The sequence below is a fragment of the Macaca fascicularis genome, chromosome 1 (assembly GCF_037993035.2).
Source record: "Macaca fascicularis isolate 582-1 chromosome 1, T2T-MFA8v1.1".
Classification (NCBI taxonomy): domain Eukaryota; kingdom Metazoa; phylum Chordata; class Mammalia; order Primates; family Cercopithecidae; genus Macaca; species Macaca fascicularis.
The window spans coordinates 58329185-58352093 of NC_088375.1; the positions used below are offsets into that span (position 1 = coordinate 58329185).

Sequence of the window (22909 nt, forward strand, 5' to 3'; positions counted from 1 at the left end):
ACATGTAACAATAACTTTAAATTATTTTAGTTTCCTCCAACTAGATTTTTTTTTTTTTTCCAAAGAGTCTTGCTCTGTCACCCAGGCTAGAGTATAGTGGTACAATCTCAGCTCACTGCAACCTCTGCCTCCTGGGTTCAAGCAATTCTCCTGCCTCAGCCGCCCGAGTAGCTGGGATTACAGGCACCCACCACCATGCCCAGCTAACGTTTGCATTTTAGTAGAGATGGGGTTTCGCCATGTTCATCAGGCTGGTCTTGAATTCCTGACCTCAAGTGATCCACCTGCCTCGGCCTCCCAAAGAGGTGGGATTACAGGCATGAGCCACTGCATCGAGCCTCCAATTAGATTTTTGAAGTGTGGTGAAAAAAGCCTGGCCTCTAGCAATCCGATCCACCAGTGGTGGGAACATTTTTCATTGGGTGTATTTTTATTATAACTTCTTTGAAAAAAAAAACCTTCCCCAAAAAATTAAAAAAAAAAAAAAACACTCTAGCAAAAAACATTAACATACTGCCAATGATTTCTTATGAATAAAACAATTTTAAGTGTTTTTTTAATTTTCTAAGCTTCTGGTTTTACATATGAGCTTTAACAGAAAGAACAAATATTTTTCCCCTCTTGAAAATTGGGGTACTACAGAGGAAGGAAAAACATGGAGATCAAAGTGTACTTCTTAAGTCATCTAATTAACTGGATGATAAGGTGATACTGTGGAAAATCAGCTATAAGTGCTACATATTTGAGACTTTTTATTCAGATAATAGGAAAGAAACTCCAAAGTCCAATTCATCTTTGGATTAACTGGATAGAAAGAAAAAGAAAAACTGCAACAAAAGCTGAGTCCTAACCAAAGATCTTTTTAGCTGTTGATGAGGCTCCAAGATATGTGATTAGAGAATAATAGTTTAATTAAAGCATCCAGAGAAAAGTATATGGAAAAAATAGCTCATCCTTAGGCACTACATCCCTCCCACCAGTCTAGTGTCTTATCCAGGTGAAGGTTTACACAATGTGTACTTGTTCTGACCCCTTTCCTCTCCTAATTATATCTACTCTGCTCTCAAAATTCCATGGCCTACCATTCTGGACTCCCCACAATCTGGCTTCAACCACCAACCTCCCTCATCTGCCACTATTTTCCCATAAGAACCCCATTTCACACTCAGTCAACCATATGAATACTCTGAATTTGCCTTAATGTCAGCTTTCCTCCTTTCTTTGAGTCATTCCTTCCAGATAGGGCATGCTCTCCCTTCTTGCAACCATTCTTGAAGGCCCAACTTACAGTCCTCTAAGAAGCTGTTCTTTAGGGTTTAAGTTAGAAGTCAATTCTTCCTTCTCTTCACTTTTAAGCAGTAAGTATACAGCACTCATAACACTTAATATGCATTAATAGATACTGAAGTTATTTTTTTCTCTTTCACATGACCAGCCTCAGCCATGAAGTTCTTCTATTCATTAAACCTCCAAGAGCCAGGTATGTGTCAGCAGTGAAGACAGACCTGAAACCAGCTCTCATAAAGTTCATGGTCTAGTGAATGAGATAAACTGAGGAAGGTACTAAAAATGGAAGTAGAGAGTTAGAGGCAAGCAGGAGGCTTCCAAGTTCCTTACTAGACTCTTAACTCTTTGGGAGCATTTTCTGTATCTTTGCCACAGATGTTAATAATTCTGTATTTATTTGTTAAAGAAAATAATTAATTAATTAAAGAGCAAAAGAACCTAAAGAACAAGAGGATATGCCCGACCAAATATAAAGATTCACAGCCAGGTGCAGTGGCTCACGTCTGTAATCCCAGTACTTTGTGAGGCCAAAGCGGGTAGATCACCTGAGGTCAGGAGTTCAAGAGCAGGCTGGCCAACATGACGAAATTGTCTCTACTAAAAATACAAAAATTAGCTGGGCATGGTGGCATGCACCTGTAATCCCAGCTACTTGGGAGGCTGAAGCACGAGAATCACTTGAACCCAGGAGGCAGAGGTTACAGTGAGCCAAGATCACACCACTGCACTTCAGCCTGGGTGACACAGTGAGGCTGTGTCACCAGTGAGGCTCCATGAATCATTAAGATATAAAGATTCATTACAGGCTGGGTGTGGTAGCTCACACCTGTAATCCCAGCACTTTGAGAGGTCGAGGCAGGCAGATCAGCTGAGGTGGGAGTTCGAGACCAGCCTGGCCAACATGGTGAAACCCCATCTCTACTGAAAATACAAAACTTAGCCAGGCATAATAGTGGACGCCTGCAATCCCAGCTACTGGGGAGGTGGAGGCAGGAGAATTGCTTGACCCCAGGAAGTGGAGGTTGCAATGAGCTGGGATGGCGCCACTGCACTCCAGCCTGGGAGAAAGAGCAAAACTCTGAATCAAAAAATAAATAAATAAAGATTCATTCCAAAGCTCAAGTAATTAAGACTACAGGGTATTAGTAGGAAGAAACAGATTCCCATATTTTTAGGAATTTTTTGTAGGAGCACTACAGATCCCAAAAGAAGCAATAAACTATTTAATATATGTTACTGGGAGAAATGGCTATTCATGTGGAAAATAAATGAATTTAGACCCCTAATTCACACCAAATAAAAAATTCCAGACATTCAATAACTTAAATGTGAAAGCAAAACTTCAAAACATCCAGAAGAAAATTTAGGAGAAATTTTCTCAATGTAGAGGTCATAGAGACCCCTTTTTTTTTTTTGAGATAGAGATAGAGTCTCACTCTGTCACCTAGGCTGGTGTACAGCAGGGTGATCTTGGTTTACTGTAGCTTCCACCTCCCAGGTTCAAGTGATTCTCATGCTTTAGCTTCCCAGGTAGCTGAGACGACAGGTGCCCACCACCATGCCAGGCTAATTTTTGTATTTTCAGTAGAGACGAGGTTTCACCATGTTGACCAGGCTGATCTTGAACTCCTGGTCTCAAGTGATCCACCCGCCTTTGCCTCCCAAAGTGTTGGGATTATAGGTGTGAGCCACTGCACTTGGCCAGAACATTCTTTCTCTGTTTTTTTTTTTTGGTTTTTTTTTTGTTTTTTTTTTTGAGACAGAGTCTTGCTCTGTCACTTAGGCTGGAGTGCAGTGGCATGATCTCGGCACACTGCAACTTCCACCTCCTGGGTTCAAGCGATTCTTGTGCCTCAGCCTCCCAAGTAGCTGGGACTACAGGCGGGCACCACCATGCCCGGAAAACTTTTTGTATTTTTAGTAAAGATGGGGTTTCACCATGTTGCCCAGGCTGGTCTCAAAGTCCTGAGACAATCCGCCCACATGCCTGTGCTAGGATTACAGGCATGAGCCACCACGCCCAGCCAGAACATTCTTTCTTTAAGACATAAAAACTGACAACCATAAAGGAAAAGACTGATGCCAGGTACTACAATAAAATTAAGAACTTCAATCAATCAAAAGGCACCAAAGAGAGTAAAAAGATGTTACACATTAGAAAAAAAGATATTTATACCAAAAAGCTCATGAAGGATTGGCAACTCCTACAAATTATTAAGAAATAAACAAATCAGTTGAAAAATTGGCAAAAGATATGAAAAGGCAAGTCACAATAGTAAACAAAAATGGCCAATCAACACATGAAAAAATGTTCAACCTTATTATTAATCAAAGAAATGTAAAATGAATCCATAATGATATACTATTTTATGTTCATCAGATTGGCATAAATTAAAGTCTGACAGTACTAAATATTGGCAAGGATGTGGAGTAACAGGTATTCTCAAGGCCAATGAGAGTAAAAATCCATTTTGGAAAATAATTTGAAATTATCTACTAAAGTTGAACATGCACATATTCTACAACCTAGTATCTCTACTCTTAGACATACAATTTAAAAGCACTGTCTAAACTTTATAAGAGATAAAGTCATACAATGGAATGCTTCATAGCAGTGAAAATAAAACAGGACCAATATATATAAATCTTGGAAACACAATGTAGAGTCAAAAAAGTTTACATATACTATCATTCCAACAATATATACAAGTATCATTCCATTCATATGAACAAAATTCACATAAAATAACATTTTTAAATTGGTCAATCCAACCAAAAATTCTGTTATGTAAGATAGATAGTTTATTTTCATGTGCATCATTATAATTCTTCAATCAACAGATCAAGTATGCCAAAACAAAAACAGAGCTTTACACTGTACTTTATATTGACAGTAACTGACCTATCATTCTTACAACACACTCAGAATGTATGTTTTTCCTGACTAAACAACGGGTTTGAAGAATTATACTGAACAATAAGTATCAATGAATATGCCATATGAAGGAAACCACATGTTATCAAGATATAGAACAGGTGCCTTTTCTTTTTTTTTAAAGGATTAACATACCAATGATCATCAGCAATCAGCACACCAGATAACTGAATATCATGGCTTGAGTTTGGTTTATACTTTCCAACTGTAGTTGTTCCTTCTTTTATCATATATAGCAGCATCTCTGATAGTTGTGGATCTTCATTCAGATTAACAAAGTTTGGTAAATGATTGTCCATTTGAAATGTAATTCCTGCTTTCTGGTAGAAGTCAGAAAAAGAAATTAATTTTAATCACAGTATGAAATTGTTAAATTCACCTAAAACAAATGGTCTATATTAAACATTAGAACAATTCTATATGAAGTCTCACTAAATTACTTGTTTGAGACGGAGTCTCGCTCTGTCACCCAGGCTGGAGTGCAGTGGCATGATCTCGGCTCATTGCAACCTCTGGCTCCTGGGTTCAAGCAATTCTCCTGCCTCAGTATCCCATGTAGGTGGAATTACAGGCACCTACTGCCACACCCGGCTAATTTTTGTATTTTTAGTAGAGATAGGGTTTCGCCATGTTGACCAGGCTGGTCTCGAACTCCTGATCTCAGGTGATCCACCTGCCTCGGCCTCCCAAAGTGCTGGGATTACAGGCGTGAGCCACTGTGCCTGGCCCTAAAGGTTTTTTAGACTCTCTCCTCCTTCCTTAGAATCTCTCCTTTGTTATCTCCCTACCTTCTTTGTCCTTCACCATCCTCAGTCTACTCATATATCAATCTACCATCACCAAATTGGATCTATTCATACTGACTGACGGTCTTTAGAATAGATCAGTTTCTTTTGTTGTATCTTCATTGCCGTCACCTTAGGCCCCTGTCAACTCACACCAAAACTATGGAAGCAGCCTCCTGATCACCATCAATAGCTTCTGTTTTCAATCCATCTTATATCCTATGCCAGTTAATTCTCTTGAAAGGACACTCTCAAAATGTAAATCCCTGGTCACTTTCAACAGCTTCTCACTTCCTATAGGATAAAACTTAATTTCCTTCGCCTGGAAATCAAGTCCTACATAAACTAATCATAGCATATCTTTCCAATTGTATCTCCTTATGATCTCATATAAACTGCTTCTGGCCGGGCGCGGTGGCTCACGCCTGTAATCCCAACACTTTGGAAGGCCGAGGCGGGCGGATCACAAGGTCAGCAGATCGAGACCATGGTGAAACCCCGTCTCTACTAAAAATAGAAAAAATTAGCCGGGCGCAGTGGCGGGCACCTGTAGTCCCAGCTACTCGGGAGGCTGAGGCCGGAGAATGGCGTGAACCCGGGAGGCGGAGCTTGCAGTGAGCCGAGATTGCGCCACTGCACTCCAGCCTGGGCGACAGAGCGAGACTCCCTCTCAAAAAAAAAAATAAAAAAAAAAAATAAATAAATAAATAAATAAACTGCTTCCAATAAAACTGATCTACATACCCTTTCTAAAGACACCTCAAACTTTTCTACCTTTACTTTCAGAATTTTCTCTTCCGAGAATGCTCTCTTCCTTTTCTCTTCCTATTAAAATCTTACGCAAACTTCAAAGCCCATCTCAAATGCCACCTCTTCTATGAGGTTGGATTGGCCACACCACGGAATTTTCCCTCCTTCTCCTGAATTCTTATAGTACTCCCCTCCTCCAATCACTTGAAATACTTTTCATTACATTAGATTCAACCATATGAAACTGCCAGTGTTCAACCATTCTTTACCTACAAAAATGGCAATTGCTTATGGCTCAATCTAATGAAATCACATTGCATTTCAGTCTTCTATTTATGTTTTGTAAATCTCTCTCTGGATCACAAGCTCTCTGAGGGATGAAACTGTATTTAATAACCTTGGCTTCCCCTGTTCCTGGCACAGCATAGACATTTAATATATATTTATAGAACCAAAGTAAATATAACAAGATGGTTTATTCATATTTTAACTTTCCAACTAGCTTATGGACTGGATCTAAGCAATCAGTCTTGATCTTAACATTTCTTTATATTAATTTTCCTTGTGGTATTGCTTTGTACAGAGTCAGTATACAGTAAGTATTTGAAACATTAAATTTACATGCATTGGCATATTGGCGATATTTATTTCTTGGCATATTTATTTTCAAATCAGTTTAGAAAGTTGAAATAATACCTGTAACTCTTTTGTTTCTTGAAGTTTTCTTTTTTCAGCTTGTTCAAACTTTTCTTTCCACACTCTTTCCAAAGACAAAGAAAATAATAAGAGTTAAAAACATCCAGATATATAAGATTGAGAGTCAAGAGACAATCAGTGAAAATTAAGGAACTACCTAGTAATATTTAAAATACGATAATCTGGGAGTGGGCTGCTCTATTCATAAGGAAGGTAGGGAAAAAGACTCAGTATCCTCTTGAGGTCCCTGCAATTCCTATGATTCCAGAGCAACACACTTAGCATTTAGAGTACTGACTATATTCTACCTTTGCATTTCTGCCATGTCTCTCTCCTGTTGATGCAGTTTCATTCTTAAGGATGTTATTTCTTGCCGACAGAGCCTGTATTGTTCAGGGTCAATATTCCGATTGTTTCGCTGAGCAGCTTTTAGCTTTGCAATTTCTGCCTTCAATTCTGAAGATTTACACAAAGATGCATGAATAATAACATCTAATACATAATTTCCACAGTAAGCATAATCCTCCAATCTTCTATTTCATTTGAAGTTTTAAATACAGTATTACTAAATAAAATAGAATATTGGAGAAATCAGCTTTACTTTACTTTTATAACCTATAAATCTTTACTTAGTCTTAACCTGAAATATGCTCCCATATTAATGAACTTTCCCTGTTCATAAGTAGGAAAGCTGTATAATGTATTGACCAAAGTGGGACACTTTCAAGAGGCAAAAGGGGAATTGTTAAAGTGAAAATAAGTTTATTTAAAAAGTAAAGAAATAAAAGAATGGCTATTCACTAGGCAGAACAGCCAAAATCAAAGATTTTTCAAGCTGGAATTCAGAATATTTATTTATTTATTTAAACAGAGTCTCACTGTCGCCCAGGCTAGAGTGCAGTGGTACAATCTCGGCTCATTGCAACCTCTGCCTCCCGGGCTCAAGCAATTCTCCTACCTCAGCTTCCCGAGTAGCCAGGATTACAGGCGCCCACCACCGTGTCTGGCTAATTTTTGTATTTTTAGTAGAGACAGGGTTTCCCCATGTTGGCCAGCATGGTCTCGAACTCCTGACCTTAAATGGTCCACCTGCCTCGGCCTCCCAAAGTGCTGGGACTATAGGTGTGAGCCACTGCGCCCGGCCCAGAATACTAATTTTTAATGAAAACAGTCCCACTTGTGAAACACAAGGGATCCAAAAGGGCAAGGATGGACCAGGATAGAGAAAACAGATTCTTCTCTGGCTCATATATCTGAAGTGTCTATCACCTTCTGCTAAAAAGGGCGAGAGGACAAAGGGGCATGAAAAAATGATAGTTCTACATCAACAAAGATAAAACTGTACAAATCAAGATTTCTTGCAGGCATTAAAGTCTATCCTAAATTGATGATTACCTAGAGATAAACAGAAAGCAGTATTTAGCATAAATGAAGATCAACCTATACTAGAAACTCAAGCTCAGATTGTCTTTGGGTCAATGAACTAAGCATGAGCAGAGCTAGTACATAAAATGTCAATGGAAGAGAGGTCATAAAAGAAAAACAGTAAATAGTTTTATTGGTTTTTTGCTGCACACATCTATGACTCAGTGTGTAAATTTATTGTTTAACGCTTACTATTTCCCCCTTACCCAGACTCTGTTTTCTATGTTCTTTTTCTAATTGTCTTTCTTCTTATTTATTATCTGTCCTTCTACCTATCATCCTCCATCACTATAGGCTGATGACTAGAATCTATTAAAATAGTTATAGAAAAATACCTCTGATGTTCATAAATTGCATATTTTAAGACTGCAACTAATAATACCTGAGACTAAATTGTGGCAAAATAATTTTTAAATTCCGAGAAAATATTCACCTCTAATTAACTTGGCATTCATATCTTCATTTACTTTGGCAATGTTGACTATTAAACGGGCTTGGTTAGCATATCTAAGTGTGCTTAATGTTTCTTCTATGTTGCTGGCAGCAGGACTAATCGTAGCAATCATTGCAGTTTTTGAATTTCCACCCAGACTTTCTTTTAACAGCCTGCAAGAAAAAAAAGTCATAATAAGACTTTGCTTCTACAACAACTTAATAACAGTAATTATCTAAAAAGTACAAAACAAACTAATAGGGTATATAATACAGTATTATTATACTGTATTCAAATACCATTTAAAACTTTGTCTGGTATTTGTAACTATTTCTAGATCTCATAAACACTTTTTCTCTCTTACACTTTTTATATTGTTTGAGGAGGCAACAATCTGTGCAGAGATTTTAAAATGTGGTTAATCATCAAGTATTTGTGACTGTGAGCTACCATAGGGAAGGCGCTATGTGTCTTAGTCATCTTTGTATTCCCAGTGCCACCACAACCTTTTGAAGCAGGTGCTCAATAAATGTAGAAAATGATGAATGAACATTGAAACAAAAATTCTATATTGTACTATAAGCAAAATATTTATTTTAGAGAAAAACAGTATGAGACTTAAAACATGTATCAGTGCAAAATGAATACCACTATTTTTAACTTCCATAAGACATGAAAAAAATCAGATTTTCCCTTACAGGTTTCAAGGTGGCAACCACATTATAATAAACCAATTATAAAAACACATTACCCTCAAGTAAAGATGCAGTCCTTATCGTAAATGCCTATCAGAACTGAATATGAAATCCATACAGATGTAATCTGAATGTAACATATTGAAAATTAAATATACATTCACTAATGAAAACATTTATTGAGCACCCATATATTAGTCACTGTGTAGTAAGCAAACAAAATAATTCAATTTCTCTTTATAAAACTACCAATATGTTTGATAGTACCATATATGTTCAAACATCAGGCACAAATAATAGTTAAGTACAAGAACAGTTATTTACACTCATATAGTACATATTATGTATTAAGAATTGTAACTAATAATCCTCACCGCTAAAACTAATAATTCTCACTTACCTCTCACTTACTGATTTTATTCCTATTTTACAGATGAGGAAACAGGCTAGAATATTAAGTAATTTACCCAACGTCACAGAGCTTATAAGATGCTGAGCTGAGATTCAAATCCAGGTAGTTTGGTTCTAGAATTCATAATGCTTACCACCTTTCTCCATCGCAAAGTTAATGAAGTCAGTCTATCATCCTTTTCCCCATAGTATTCGCTATATTTTATACAATTCTTTATACGTCAAAAGATACTTGCCATGTAAGAACAGATTCACGATAAGGAATAAAAACTCTCTTTTGGTTTGCTTGTTCAGAGAGTGCAGATATAACTTTTCCCAAAGTTAGCAAGGACTTATTAATACTCACACCTTCCTGCATGCAAGAAAAAAAAATTTTTAACTTAAAATACTTCTTAGCAAGAAATTTATTTCACAAAATATATTTCTCCCCTCATATAATTACTGAGTAAACACTTTTTTCTTTTCTTTTTTTTTTTTGAGACAGAGTCTCTGTTGCCCAGGCTGGAGTGCAGTGGCACAAACATGGCTCACTGTAGCCTCGACCATCCAGGTTCAAGCGATCCTCCCACTTGAGCTTCTCAAGTAGCTGGGACTACAGACACATGCCACAACGCCTGTCTATAAATACTTTTTTCTATAAACTACCAACTTTCTTATGACTCAAACATATTTTCTTTTTTTGAGACGGAATCTCGCTGTGTCCCCCTGGCTGGAGTGCAGTGGCGCGATCTCGGCTCACTGCAAGCTCCGCCTCCCGGGTTCCCGCCATTCCCCTGCCTCAGACTCCCGAGTAGCTGGGACCACAGGCGCCCGCCACCTCGCCCGGCTAATTTTTTGTATTTTTAGTAGAGACGGGGTTTCACCGTGGTCTCGGCTCCTGACCTTGTGATCCGCCCGCCTCGGCCTCCCAAAGTGCTGGGATTACAGGCGTGAGCCACCGCGCCCAGCCATTATTTCATATTTTCTTTAAAAGTTAATCATAACCAAAAAGTACATATCTCTTTTTCAGCCACAGCATTGCAGTCTATAAACTGCAGATAAAGATGTATCTGGGGGGAGGTTAAGTGTATTCAGTTTGTATTCTCCTTAAAATAATGACCTCAGGAATAAATTTCATCCAAAGGAGAAAACCATTCCATTTACCTTTAGTCGATCTCCACTAGTGTGAGCCGTAGAGCAGCGCTCACTGCCTGCCAGATCTATTAAGTTAATTCGACTTGTTATTCTGTGATCATGTTCTTCCCCTTCCACAAATTCTGTCTACAGCAAAATGATATTAAATTAAAATAATTTAAGTTCTATGACTTCGCAAACAATATACGCTTTTTAAAGGGAAAGTTGTAAAATATTACACATCACTCTTTTATTTTTTAAATTGTCCCTTCTTGTTTTTTCAGACAGGGTCACTCTGTCGCCCAGGCTGGAGTGCAGTGGCCTGATCATGGCTCACTGCAGCCTTGATCTCCTGCATTCAAGCAGTTCTCCCACTTCGGCCCCGGAGTAGCTGGGACTAGAGGCACATGCTGCTACACCTGCTACTTTTTTTTATTTTTGGTACAGACAAGGTCTCACTGTGTTGCTCAGGCCGGTCTCAAACTCCTGAGCTCAAGTGATCCTCCTGCCTTGGCCTCTCAAAGTGCTGGAATTACAGGCATGAGCCACCGCACCTGGCCTGAAATCATCCCTTTGTGAATCTGTGATAATTTATAACACAAAAATATTCACACGGTCTACTGAAAAGAATATATTGAGCAGTGGATAGATTATGCCAAAATAAAACAAATTACTTTAAAGAGATTACAATCCATAACCACTCAGTTATATTAAAGAAATAACAATAAATAAAGAAAAAGTTTAATGCACAAAGATGTTGCTTATCCCAGCATTATAATAGCAAAACATTTAAAAATAATATAAATGTCCAACAGTAGAGAAAAACTTGAGAAACTGTAATAATTAATGGAATATTATGTAGCTATTAAAAATTATTTTATAAAAATTTTAATATAAAATTGTTACAGATTTTAACAGTGTGATTTTAAGTGAATTTAACTGTGATGGTAAAAAAAACTGAAAGATTATATACCAAAATGTTTAGAGGGGACTATCTGAGTCGTGGAACCTAGGGCTAAATTTCAAAAAATCTTTTACTTTCTGATGTTTTTCTAAATACTCTGCATAATTACTATACATTATTTTAAAACATACTATCATATATTGATATGATCATATCAATGGTATAATAAGCATCTATTATTGATTTAAAAATTTGGTAAATAGTATACTGCCATAAGTCATTTGGTCATTGACCAAAAGTCATTGAAACTAAGGTATATTTCCTATAATCAAATTGAATTTATATATTTATATGACTGTACTTTTACCTTTTGATTTAACGAAGACAGTAAGAAAAACATGAATTACTTAAATGTATTTACTATTTTGCCTGTGGAAAAAAAATACCTTGGTCTGGGTCATCACCAGGGTGAAAACTGAATGAGATCGGGAGCTTTTATCATTCATCCCAGTAGCAGCGGTAGCTCTTTGTTTATTTCCCAATTCTAGCCAACTCTTGTAAGGAAAAAGGAAAGAAGATCAGATCAGCAGACTGTAATTCATTGGTATAAAAATTAAGAGAGATAACATATTCACATTTGTAATTAATTTATAAAATGAAATGAGTACATATCTTTTAATAATTTATATTCCCATTGCCTTTTTTTCTGTCATAGAAATCTGAGGCAAGACATAATAACTTTAAAAGACTGTTTCCATAACTCTAAGCTTACAGGAAGGTTAATATTTTTAATATAGAAGAGCAATTATTTTGATTAAAACTTAACAAACAAAATCAGTTTGTGACAAATTAAAGAAACTAACATTTTATTTGTAAAACAGCAATTAAGAGAAAATATTTAGGATTATGTTCTTTCTATCTAGTGAAAAGAAGACAAAATGCAATCAATCTTACCTGGATATCAGTGTAAGAACTGACAACATTCCTATTTTTAAGAAGTGAAAAGACAAAATCAATTGTACTGATGATTATACTCTTGTTCTCATAAAACAATAATAACATTTCAATTACATATTTACTCTCTGAAGGTCACAATGGACTAATTCATGAATATTATTTTACTGATTCTCCCAGAATCTTTTATTTTCCCCATTCTTAAAGGACAGGAAATAAAATAATGCTTTAATTTTAACAAAAAGTATGATTCTTCTTAACACAATGAAGCACCTTAGCATCTTAATACTGAAGTCTAAATCACAATGCCAAAAGATATACTTTAACACATATGTATATGCATAGGTATATTTATATGTGGGTGTATATGGGTCCCAATACAATCCCAGATGTATTAAATGCAGCTGAGTTAATACTTAATCACTTTTCTTTTCCTTTAAGAAAGCATTTGGAGGGTTGGAAAAGAAAGTAAAGGACTCCTGGCATGTATCAAACTCTTAACTCTTCTTACTACCTCCTTTCCTGTTTAGCTTAGAGTCATAGGTATAAAAAGCAGGTTGAGAGGGAAGATTTAATTAATGATGAACGGAAGGGGTAAAAGGGAGAAAAAGCAAATATTTACTTCATACTCAGTATAATGAATACTCCATGGCAGACACTTTACAGGTACTGTGAAAGATACAAGCAAGTATATAAACAAGTAACTAACACGCTATGAAAAGAGAGGGAAAACTCAATTGGACAATATCAAGGGTAGAAGGCGAAATAGTTACCCAGGGTTTCAAAGTTAGGAAGGCCAATGAGAATACAATAAAGATTATGGGAGAGTAACATTCACTCTATTCATTTGTTTTATACTCTTTGCCCTTGCTGAGCCAAACACTTACATTGACAGTGCTTCAACATATGGTCCATAAACAGGATGTTCCCTCACTCTCAGCTAGTAGAAGCAAATACATGCATCATTAGGAGTATGACAAATATTTCATATAATTTTAAATGATCGGCTTTTTCTATATCTTGAGTTTAAGGTAAGAGATTTGTCTTTATCCAGGAAAACACACACACACACACACACACACACACACACACACACACACAAAAGCTCTCACAAAAACAAATCTGTGAGGCATTAGGAAACAGCTTCAATATAAAAAACTGTTTATAGTAGTACAATATGCAATAACATAGCATCAAATGTCTTACTAGTTTTTTTATTCTTAAAAACTGGTATTAGAATTGTCTAATAGACAATAATTACAACAATATATTTTAGCATCAGATGTCTTACCTGTTTGTTTGTTTGTTTGTTTGTTTGGTTTGTTTGTTTTTGAGATGGAGTCTTGCTCTGTTGTCCGGGCTGGAGTGCAGTGGCACAATCTTGGCTCACTGCAACCTCTGCCTCCGGGGTTCAAGCGATTCTCTTATCTCAGCTGCCTGAGTAGCTGGGATTATAAGACAGTGCCACCACACCGGCTAACTTTTGTATTTTTAGTAGACAGGAGTTTCACCGTGTTGGCCAGGCTGGTCAGGAACTCCTGACCTCAAGTGATCCGCCCACCTCGGCCTCCCAAAATGCTGGGATTACAGGCATGGGGCACCGCACCCAGCTTATCTTCCTAGTTTTTCAGTAAGACATTCGAATTTTAAATCTTGTAGTAGCTATGATTTATATACTTTTAAATGCTCTCTAAAACATATTTGTTAAATTTCAGACATTAAAATTTTTCTTTATTGTTACATTATACATTTTCAACTTTGTGAGCAGAAGCTTTAAACATACAGAAATCATAGAAGCAAACATCAAATTTTGTTTAAGTTTCTTGATGTTGCCAATAGTAAACGGCATGACCATGGGCAAGTGAAGAAGGCAGCTGACTTTTTTTTTTTCTTGAGAGACTCTCGCTCTGTCGCCAGGCTGGAGTGCAGTGATGCAATCTCGGCTCACTGAAACCTCCGCCTCCCAGTCAAGTGATTCTCCTGACTCAGCCTCCTGAGGAGCTGGGACTACAGGCATGTGCGACCACGCCCAGCTAATTTTTGTATTTTTAGTAGAGATGGGATTTCACCATGTTGGCCAGGATGGTCTCGATCTCTTCACCTTGCAATCTGCCCACCTCAGCCTCCCAAAGTGCTGGGATTACAGGCGTGAGCCACCGCGCCTGGCTGACTTATTTAGATTTTTGTTTACTGTGCTCCAAGGTCCATTGCAAAATTAAAAATTTTAAATTCAAATAGCAGTTTTTTAAAAAAATGATATAATTGTGAAACTTTCTATTCACAGATTATCTACAAGGTATGAATTTGCAAAGTAACCCATTGAAATACATATTCTATAATAAAATATAATTTTAAAAAGTTTTACTACGTTTTGGCTTATAGACTATTAGGGATCTGGTGTTCAACTTACATGGTCCAACTAAATCTTGGAACAACTATTTTATCTTTAGTTTTACACAATTCTTTATTAAAATAAAGAGGTTAAATCTAACAACTAATTTAATTTCTACTAATGATAATGTTCTGCTTATTTTCTTTTTTTCATTTTTTATTTTTCGGAGACAAACTCTCACTCTGTCGCCCAGGCTGGAGTACAGAGGCTCGATCTTAGCTCACTGCAACCTCCGCCTCCTAGGTTCAAGCAATTCTCTTGCCAGAGCCTCCCGAGTAGCTGGGACTATGGGCGCAAGCCGCCATGTCTGGCTAATTTTTTGTATTTTAGTAGAGACAGGGTTTCACCGTGTTGCCCAGGCTGGTCTTGAACTCCTGAGCTCAGGCAATCCGCTCCCCTCAGCCTCCTAAAGTGCTGGGATTACAGGAGTGAGCCACTGCGCCCAGCCAATGTTCCACTTATTTTCTAAATAATCTAATTGGACTATAGATCCAAACATTTGCTGTCATATATTTCTAGTAAAACTTTAAGCTATATCATCCAGAGAACGCAAATAATTAGATGCATTTATAAGAACAGAAATTCAAAACAAATAATAAATTGTTTTAATCTTACTGGTTGCTTTCTCTGCCCATTTTCATCTTTACAAACCAGAAGATCATGAATTTTTTCATTATAGACTTCAAAGAAGCTCATTTCAATGTGATAGCTGACCTAGTAGAAATAGAAACACAGCATATAATTTATTTTAATGTTTTGCAAATAATATCTGTGATTAGGATCTAGCATCCAAAATATATAAATATATAAAAATATCTTACAACTCAACAACGTAACAGCCCAATTTTAAAATACACAAAGGACTTGAATAGACATTTCTCCAAAGAAGAATGTACAAATGGCAAACAAGCACATGAAAAGATGATCAACATCATTTCTCAGTAGGGAAATGCAAATCAAAATCACAGTGAAAAACCACTTCACACCCACTAGGATGGCAATAATACGAAGAAGAAGAAGTGGAAACCAACAAGTGTGGGTGAAGATGTGGAGAAACTGGAACCCTCCTCCATTGCTAGTGGATGTAAAATGGTACAGCCACTTGGAAAATAGCTGACAGTTCCTTGAAAGGTTAAAAATAGAATTACCAGGCCGGGCACAGTGGCTCACACCTGTAATCCCAGCACTTTGGGAGGCCGAGGTGGGAGGATCATTTGAGGTCAGGAGTTCGAGACCCGCCTGGCCAACATGGTGAAACCCTGTCTCTACTAAAAATACAAAAATTAGCCGGGCGTGGTGCCGGTGCTTGTAATTCCAGCTACTTGGGAGACTGAGGCAGGAGAATCACTTGAACCCGAGAGGTGGAGGTTACAGTGAGCTGAGATCGTGCCACTGCACTCCAGCCTAAGCGACAGAGCAAGACTCCATCTCAAAAAAAAAAAAAGAAAGAATCACCATAGAAATTTGGAAATTCCACTCCTATACATTCCAAAACAATTGAGAACAGGTATTCAAACAAAAACATGCACCAGTGTTCACAGCAGGACTATTCACAATAGCCAAAAGGTATAAACAACCTAAATGTCCATCAATTGATAAACAGATAAACAAAACTGGCATATCCATACAATGAAATATTATTCAGTCATTAAAAGGAATGAAGTACTGTATATGCTACAATGCAGATGAACCTCAATACATTATGCTAAGTGAAAGAAGCCAAACACAAAATATCACATACTGCATGATTCCATTAATATGAAATTTCCACAGAACAGGTAAATTCATAGAACAAAAGCAAATTAGTAGTTGCCAGGGATTGGGGAGAAGGGGGAATGGATTGTGACTGCTTAATGGGTAGAGGGTCCCCTTTGAGGGCAATGAAAATTTTTTAGGACTAGAGGTAATAGTTGTACAACATTATAAATGTAGTGAATACCACTGAATTGTATACTTTGAAGTGGTTAATTTGATGTTATATGAATTTTATCTCAATAAAAAAATTTTTAATATGAACAACAACAAAAGTCCTTGCATTTCTTCTTAACTTCTACATAAGGTTCAATTAAATCCAATAAGCATTTCTTAAGTACCTACCTACTGTGTGTATGGCTTTAGGTTATTGTCAGAAAGACATAAAGAAGTGTAAGACAAGGTTCTTGCCCATGAGGCTAAGATCTCAGAGACATATAACATACCTTCCAACAGACAAAACATAGCAATAGAAAATTAATTAAGCAACAAAATGAGATGACTATAAATAAAATGACTAATCAGAAAAGGGAAAATTTAGATGGACAGAGAGAACAGGGAAGGAGGAAATAGAATGTGAGGCATGAGAGACAGAGTAGACTAAACCAGAAAGAGGGGTAGGGCATTCTTGGGTAAGGACAGCAGCATCTGTGCACCGCATGTGCTCAAAATAGGAAAGACACCCTGTAGGTTGACATTTTATCTGGTAAGATGGAACCTTAAATTAATTCTTCCTGATTGGGGCAGAAAGCAATCATTAGACTAAGTGGGCTGAGCTTCTCCTCCTTTTGACTCAGAAAGATACAGTGTAGAGGCCAAAAAGGGAAAACTTTGCTTCCAAACAGTTCTTCTGACAGGGCATGGTTTCCTTATCAGAGAGTAAATTTCATCCACTGACCCAGAAGTGAGTCAGCAAGCATCTAACAGAATTGGAAGCTTCAAGGGAGTGTCAAAGAGATTTAAGTTCAATTCACCAAATATTTATTGTGCCCTATGAGGTACAAAGCATTCTTCTAGGAGCTGTGGGAAAATATGAGATGAACTGGACATAGTTTTTATCCTGAAAGAACTCAGAATCTAATTGGATATGCAATATAGTACATGAGTAATACATGACAGAATATAGTTGGTGTCATGACAGAGAAACAAAACACTTCCAGACAAAGAGACCAGGTAGATGGGAACACCAAGTAATTATAAGGTAATTGCCAAATGCTATGAACAGGGATGGGCGCTGTCAGAATTCAATAAATATGTAATAATGCTTTTATTATGTAAAGTAGTATTTTATGTTACAGAAGCTCCAGGAAGACTTAGAAATGAAAATGTGGTGTAGGGAACGAATTAGAAAAGGTAGTTGGGGCCACATTGGAGAGGACCCACTTTTTTCTTCTCCTTTGAGGCTCCTGGCATCGTGCTTGTACGTCACCTTCTCTTACCCCCATCCACATACTATTATCTTCTACCATCCTGACGTAACCACATTTAGTGGGGTTCACTATGTACCAGGCACTCTTCAAACCCTTTTGTATAGATCAACTCATTTAATCCTCACAACAAATCTATGAGAATGATATTGTCAATATCATCTCTATTTTCTGTTCCGAAACACAGAGACATTAAGTAAATTGTTCAAGATCACATTTCTACTGCAGTGATAAAGCTTAGATTCAAATTCAAATAATGTATCTCCAAAGTCCAAGCTCTTTTTTTTTTTTTTTTGAGACAGAATCTCGCTCTGTCACCCAGACTGGAGTACAGTGGCATGATCTCAGCTCACTGCAATCTCTGCCTCCAGGGTTCAAGCGATTCTCCTGCCTCAGCCTCCCGAATAGCTAAGATTACAGGCGACCGCCACCACACCTAGCTAATTTTTGTATTTTTAGTAGAGACAGGGTTTCACCATGTTGGCCAGGCTGGTCTCAAACTCCCGACCTCAAGTGATCCGCCTGCCTCGGTCCCCCAAAGTGCTGGGATTACAAGCGTGAGCCACCATGCCTGGCTGACCATGCTCTTAAGCATTCATTACACTATGCCATCCAATGACATAGTCATTCCATGCAAAAATCCGAGCCTCCCATTCTTTGAAATAATTCCAAAGACCTTTGCCTCAACTTTGCTTCAGCTTCACTTATCTCTCTCGCCCTGGCTTTACCTTCAAATTACTATCCTTCTAAAATGTGAACAGCCAATAGAGGACTCTACCCTACAGGCCCACAGCTTTCTCACTCCCTTATGCCCACTAAACTTGGACTTGAATCATATTTCCTCTCATAGTCTCAAGACCACCAGGTTTCTATTGATCCCCATATTCCTCTTATTTTCAGTTTAATTACTGGGAATGAGAGGTTGAGGGTAGAAGAAGACAGAGGACAGGCAGTATATCTACAGAGCAGACAGAACTCATCATTACTCAAATCTACTTTTCCTCTTGTGATCTCAAAAAATGACATCAATACCTAATCTGGTTGTCCAACATTGAATTCTCTCTCCCTCATCCTCCATTTCCAATAATCAGCAAGTCTTACCAGTTATACTTACTAAGATAGTCCTTCATGAGTCAAGTTCTGCTTGCCTGTCTAGTTTATTCTTTTTTTTTTGAGACGGAGTCACGCTCTGTAGCCCAGGCTGAAGTGCAGTGGCGCAATCTTGGCTCACTACAACCTCCATCTCCCGGGTTCAAGCAATTCTCCTGCCTCAGCCTCCCAAGTAGCTGGGATTACAGGCATGTGCCACCACACCTGGCTAATTTTTGTATTTTTAGTAGAGACAGATTTCACCATGTTGGCCAGACTGGTCTCGAACTCCTGACCTCAGGTGATCTGCCCGCTTCGGCCTCCCAAAGTACTGGGATTATAGGAGTGAGCCACCACACCCACCCTCTAGTTTCTTCTCTTTTCACTCTCCACCCTCAAATTCCATGCTCAAAGCAAAGTAAACAATTTATAGATTCCCAAAGGCTCCCTACTTTTTTGCTTTGAAAGCAAAGCATAGTACATGCATGGTACATGCTGCTCCCTCTTCCTGGAATGTCCTTCTCCCCTTCTTCACCAAGCTAATAATGCTATGTAGCCTTCAAAAATAAGCTCAGCTGCTCCTTCTTCTAAGAGAATGTCTCCCTCCAACCTTGTATGTTCTCACTTACATGTTCTATTAGAGCATCTACTTTAGTTTGCTTAGCATTTAATTGATTGTACTTGGCTGTTAACTGACTTATTTCTCCCACTACACTCCTTTGAATACAGGAACTGGGTCTTTTAACTCCAGACCCCTAATCGAGCACAATTTTCCCAATTTCCCTTATCATAAAAAATACTGGAGGAAAAGCATGAAAATTGTAAAATCCCAAACTCTACACCAGACCAACTGACTCAGAACCCCCAGAAGAGATTTTTAGCAAGTGTGCACACACACATACACATGCACATATATGTCCCTGCCAAGAATCCCCAGTAATTCTTATGACCAAGTAAATTTGAGGAAAAAAAAAAAATTGATCTAACAAGCTGCCTAGCAACAGCAGAATGCTCGGTAAAAGCTAGCTGAATGTATAAATGAATAAGTGAAATAGGAAGCCAGTACAACCTATTCAGGTATAATACAGTGGAAAAAGTGTGGCTTTTGAAGTCAACTCTGGGTTCAAATCCCAAATTCACTACTCTTTCTGATTCACATTGTCCAAAAGTTTATGCCTGCTGTCCTTAATTAAGTCTGTGCACCTATCTGACTACAAAGACATGTATAATAGCACATAGCTACCATTTGTGAGCCTCTACGTATACACAAAAGTAAAGCAAAAACGAGAGAAGACAGAAGAGACAACTGCGCTATCACTGCCCACCAGGTGAAATTGATTCTGAATTTAGAATTTCCACCCTCCCTCTCCATACCACTGTTCCAAAGAATAGTGATCTATAAATTAGAACTGATCTTGCATTAAGTATTTCCTTAGTGGTCATGACTGATTTCAACTTAATTTGACTATTTTCTACTCTGATAAGAAGCTTGCAGGTACTATAAGAACATACCTCTTGGGTTTGTTTTCTGGCTACTTGAGAAAAAAGATCTTCACAAAATCTTGGAATTATTCCTGGTTCTTCACTAAATCCCATCATCCTGAAAAATATATTATGAATAAGGAGGAAATAAAACTAATTCATTTTTTTTTTTATTCTTTTTGGGGAAATAGGCAGGGAAGGGAGTAGGAAGCAAGTTCATGGAATCTCATAATTAAGAATGTGGACTCTGGAGTCAAATCTGCCTGAGTCCAAATCGTGACTCCAAGATACTTAACCTCACTAAACTTAAATTTCCTCTACTGTAAAATGGGAATAATAAAACTGTCTAATTCAGAGAATTGCTGTGAGAGAATATAAGCAAAGTCTTTAGCACACCGCCTGGAATATAGTAAGAACTCAAATGTTAGCTACTGTTAAAATGCTGAGTATTTCCTTCTAGGACAGGTATCATTATCATAGCTACCATTTATCAGATGTCCCCCTACTCCTTTCTTTTTAAGAGATGGCGACTAAGTTGCCCAGGCTGGACTCGAACTCCTGAGCTTAAGCAATCCTCCTACCTCAGCTTCCCAAGTAGCTGAGACTACAGGTGTGTGCCACCACATCTAGCTTAGACGCCTTACTTTTAATTCTCGCCAAAATACTTATAAGATAACCTCTCTGGGCCTCAGTTTACATAAAATATATAAAGTATAGTAAAATGGGGCCAGTGATAATTACAAGATGAACTGTATCAAGGTAAATGTGTAAACTGAAGCCCAGAGGTTAGTAAATTGCCCAAGTTTGCAGAACTAGTATATAAAATGGATGAGATTTGGGCCAAGATCTGTGTGGTTTCAAAACTATATTCTTTCTATCACCCCCATGCCACTTCTCACAAAAGTATATTTAAACACTTGGATAATTGCATTCCAATACAACTTACGTATATGATTTTCCAGAGCCAGTCTGACCATAAGCAAAAAGACAGGTATTGAAGCCTTCAAAGGCTCTTTCTAGGAGTGGTGCTGCTAGCTTCTCATAGACAGTTGTCTGGCTAGCATAGTGAGGATGACATTCATCAAAAGACCAGAATGAAACATCATAAATAAAACTATAAACTTGTTTCATGTCAGGATGTTCCACAGTTATTTCTTTCCCACTCATGAAGACCACCTGGGATGCTTTTTCAATCTTCTCTCTTGAAAGAAGCACAAAGAAAAAAATCAAGTAACTAAAATTGTCATGGGTATTATTCTCACAGAACATAATAAATACCTCAAAACTATTTAAACAATCTTCCAAGGCAAGATAATCCTTTAGTTTTATGTGGAAAATGCAGATAAGCAAACAATTTTAGTGGGTTTCCAAAATATATTTCCTGTGGCTTCAGTGCCCCCAAAGGGAAAATTCCAGATTTCTCCAGAAAACCTATCCTACTTTTACAAGATTTTTTTCCTCTTTTTTTTTTTTCTCTTGAACTACACCTTTCCCCATCCCACCTACTATAATCTACCTATACTCTTCGTTCAAATCTAGAAACATCTTTATTATACAAAGTTGGGGGGTACCAATCTAAATAAAGCTAGCATAAAATACAAATATAATTTTAACAAACTCAGTTGACTGTAAGTTTGAATCATAAGTCTCTCTTGGCTACTAAAGATCTCTCCTCCTTCCTCTAGATTCTCTCCCTTAAAATCATGAATCTTCATGTATACCCTTTTTCCCTTTGAGACTTAGGTGGAAATCTTTCACTAACTTTAGATCTACAGAAAAACATCATCACTCCTTGTCTGGCTCCAGATATCCACTCCCTCCCCCCTCCACGCCCAACTCTGTGACTGCTTTAAATCAGAATTTATTCTGGAAAAAACACCTGCCTCATCAATTTGACAAGTACTCTACCCTGGCCCTGCTTTCAAGTCTTGTCTGATGAGTTTGGAATCAGGCAATTGGTTCCTTAATAAGTTCAGTATAGTCATCCATCTTGCGTTTTGTCCCTACCAGCTCTTTCTATTGTTTCTGTTCCTATCATGGTTCTTGAGGCTCTGTTAGGCATTCTAATTCTCTCAAACCAACTCACCCTCAGTTCTCCCTCTAAATACTAACCCATTTGCACAAAAAAGGTTCTACAGTACTGTATAACTTGCCTTTAACTACTTGACCCCTTAGGTTCAAATTGGAGGTTCCTGCCCCAATGCAGTGGTCACCATATCCTCTTCTAACTTGCTTAGATACACAGCTTCAAGTTAAACACTATTAATCCTGTGAAGTTTTTCACTGTCCCTTAAAATATTTTAAACAACTACATCAAAATATTTTAAAACAATTATATTTTGTCACATTCACATTTTCTCATGTCCATCTTTTCCAACC

At 37.6% G+C, this 22909-nt stretch overlaps 1 protein-coding gene across 1 annotated transcript in view; it reads right to left on the reverse strand.

Annotated features, from left to right (window-relative positions):
- KIF14 (kinesin family member 14) overlaps positions 1 to 22909 on the reverse strand; it is a 66908-nt gene that overhangs the window by 41907 nt on the left and 2092 nt on the right. The window contains exons 2-13 of the mRNA XM_005540346.5: positions 21477 to 21731; positions 20561 to 20648; positions 15396 to 15494; positions 13276 to 13328; positions 12389 to 12419; positions 11881 to 11988; positions 10561 to 10677; positions 9654 to 9769; positions 8312 to 8484; positions 6762 to 6909; positions 6454 to 6517; positions 4358 to 4542 (exon numbers count right to left, since the gene is read on the reverse strand). Of these exons, the coding sequence (XP_005540403.3) occupies positions 4358 to 4542; positions 6454 to 6517; positions 6762 to 6909; positions 8312 to 8484; positions 9654 to 9769; positions 10561 to 10677; positions 11881 to 11988; positions 12389 to 12419; positions 13276 to 13328; positions 15396 to 15494; positions 20561 to 20648; positions 21477 to 21731 (1437 nt within the window). The remainder of the gene's footprint in view (positions 1 to 4357; positions 4543 to 6453; positions 6518 to 6761; positions 6910 to 8311; positions 8485 to 9653; positions 9770 to 10560; positions 10678 to 11880; positions 11989 to 12388; positions 12420 to 13275; positions 13329 to 15395; positions 15495 to 20560; positions 20649 to 21476; positions 21732 to 22909) is intronic.